Here is a 2500-nt window from a genome sequence, read left to right as displayed (position 1 = left end):
CTGCGCTGCTCCTGCACACACACACACACACACACATTAACCCAGGTGCTCAGTGTGAACGTGTAAAAGGGTGAACGCGTGATTGTGTGAACGAGTGAACTTGTGAACTTGGGAACTTGTGTGTGGTACCTCAGCGACAATGTCTCCGTTCTCCGCATGAACCTGAGCGATGGCTCCCAGGTCACGAATCACACTGAACACCTCGTACACCTGCAACACACACACACACACAGACACACACACACAGTTATGAGCTGTACTGACGCAGCCACCAGGGGGCAATAGAAATGGTTTAGCTTCAAATCTTCAAATCACCACAAGCATGATGTTACTAACCCAGAGACACATGCAGATAGATTAGTTTGGTCACTAATGTTATTATATCATTATTATTATTAATATTATTATTATTATTATTATTATTATTTATTTTGTATTATTGTTATTATTATTATTATTATTATTATTATTATTATTATTATTATTATCATTATTATTATTATTATTATTATTATTATTATTATTATTATTATTATTATCATTATTATTATTATTATTATTATTATTATCATTATTATTATCATTATTATTATTATTATTATCATTATTATTATTATTATTGTTATTATTATTATTATTATTATTATTATTATTATTATTATTATTATATTATTATCATACATTATTATTATTATTATTATCATTATTATTATTAATATTACACTATTATTATTATAATTGTGTATCATTAATTATTATTTTTATCTTTATTATTATTATTATCATTATTATTATTATTATTATGATCATTATTATCATTATTATTATTATTATTATCATTATTATTATTATTATTATTATTATGATCATTATTATCATTATTATTATTATTATCATTATTATTATTATTATCATTATTATTATTACACATTATACAAATGAAACGACATTGAAAAAGAGGTGAAGGTCAAACCTGAGCATCCGTCAGCTGGAAAAGATCTTTGTACGCCAGGTAAACCAGGAAGGAGTTCACACCTGCCAGAAAAACATTATGAACAAACTTCAGAGTTTTAGAGTTAATAGATAAATTATAAATTAAATGATATATTTCCACTTTACTGTGAGTGTCGTAAACAAACATGCGTGCGTGTGTGTGTGTGTGAGCGTGCATGTGCGTGTGTGAGCGTGCGTGTGCATGTGTGTGAGCGCGGCGTGCAGTGTGAGCGCATGCAGGCATGTGTGGAGTGTGCGGCATGCGTGTGAGCGCATGCAGTATGTGTGAGCGCATGTATGCGGTGTGGAGCGCGCAGGGAGCGCAGGCAGCGTGTGAGCGGCATGTGCGTGGTGTGTGTGTGTGTGTGGAGCGTGGCAGCAGGCGGTGGCGCGGTGTGAGCGCAGTATGTGGCGTGGTGAGCGTATGTAGGCGCGGTGGGGCTGCAAGGCAGGAAGGTATGGGCGGTGGGGAAGTTGTGTGGGAGTGTGCGCGGTGTGGGAGTGTGCGGTGAGTGTGCGCGGTGTGTGAGTGTGCGGTGTATGCAGCGCGGTGCATGTGGCGGAGCATACATGCGCGTGTGTGCGCGTGTGTGCGCGTGCGTGTGTGCGCGTGCGTGTGTGAGCGTGCGTGTGTGCGTGTGCGTGTGCTCACCATGGTCTTTGACCAGCGTCTCCATGTCCTCCTGAATCCCTCGGTGCCACTCAGTGACGTCCACGTGCAGCGAGTAGTCGCAGCACGACTTACTGTCGGCCCATTCTCGCCACTGCTCGAACGCTGAGAGGAGGCTGACCCCGGGGTCAGGGACCACGTGGTCAACTGTACACACACACACACACACACACACACATTTCAATTGATTTAATTACTGAGTGAACACAATAAAAAGCTGATCATCCCTCACTGATCATGGTGTTTCCTCCGGCCAGCGCCGCCTTGGTTCCCTGGTAGAAGTCGTCGGCTGACGTCATTCCTCGATCCGGCATCTGGAAGCGCGTGTGCACGTCGATGCCGCCCGGCATCAACATGCCGCCGTGAGCGTCGATGGTTTTCACGCCGCCGGGAACGATGAGGTTTTCTCCAATTTGTCTGAGAAAAATACAGAAAAAGAAAAGAATTGAAATGAAGAATCTGTGAATAAATGAACGTTTTTGTCGTCTTTGTTGAGCTGATGAGATGCATTCAAGGACTGTGGTAAATGTCATCACTTCTGCATATTCTACCTAAACCTCAATTTAACTTCATCATTCATTCATTCGTTCATATGTTGTAAGTGTGTAAACTCACTTGATGACTCCGTCCTCCATGTAAAGGTCAGCACAGAACGACTGGTCATCGTTCACGATCTTTGCTCCTTTGATCAGGAGACGATCGCTCTGAAAACAACAACAACAAACGACATTAAACAATCTGTTTACGTCACCATGGACCCTGAACACCTCGTCCCTGAACGCCTCATCCCTCACTCTCCGAGACCCTGAACGCCTCGTCCCTCACTCTCCGAGACCC

The 2500-nt window shown here is 41.4% G+C and overlaps 1 protein-coding gene across 1 annotated transcript in view; it reads right to left on the bottom strand.

The window, feature by feature from the left end:
- The window catches only part of LOC122762364 (dihydropyrimidinase-related protein 2-like), an 8621-nt gene extending 6231 nt beyond the window's left edge, over window positions 1-2390 (bottom strand). The window contains exons 1-6 of the mRNA XM_044017561.1: window positions 2279-2390; window positions 1896-2080; window positions 1646-1810; window positions 974-1035; window positions 130-210; window positions 1-11 (exon numbers count right to left, since the gene is read on the bottom strand). The exon at window positions 1-11 is cut by the window's left edge and continues 58 nt beyond it. Coding sequence (XP_043873496.1) covers window positions 1-11; window positions 130-210; window positions 974-1035; window positions 1646-1810; window positions 1896-2080; window positions 2279-2298 — 524 coding nt within the window. The 5' untranslated portion in view covers window positions 2299-2390. The remainder of the gene's footprint in view (window positions 12-129; window positions 211-973; window positions 1036-1645; window positions 1811-1895; window positions 2081-2278) is intronic.
- Between the last annotated feature and the right edge of the window lie 110 nt (window positions 2391-2500).

The sequence above is a fragment of the Solea senegalensis genome, unplaced genomic scaffold, assembly GCF_019176455.1.
Source record: "Solea senegalensis isolate Sse05_10M unplaced genomic scaffold, IFAPA_SoseM_1 scf7180000015591, whole genome shotgun sequence".
NCBI lineage: Eukaryota > Metazoa > Chordata > Actinopteri > Pleuronectiformes > Soleidae > Solea > Solea senegalensis.
Note: the sequence above shows the minus strand (reverse complement) of the source record. Positions and strands in the feature narration are given on the sequence as shown.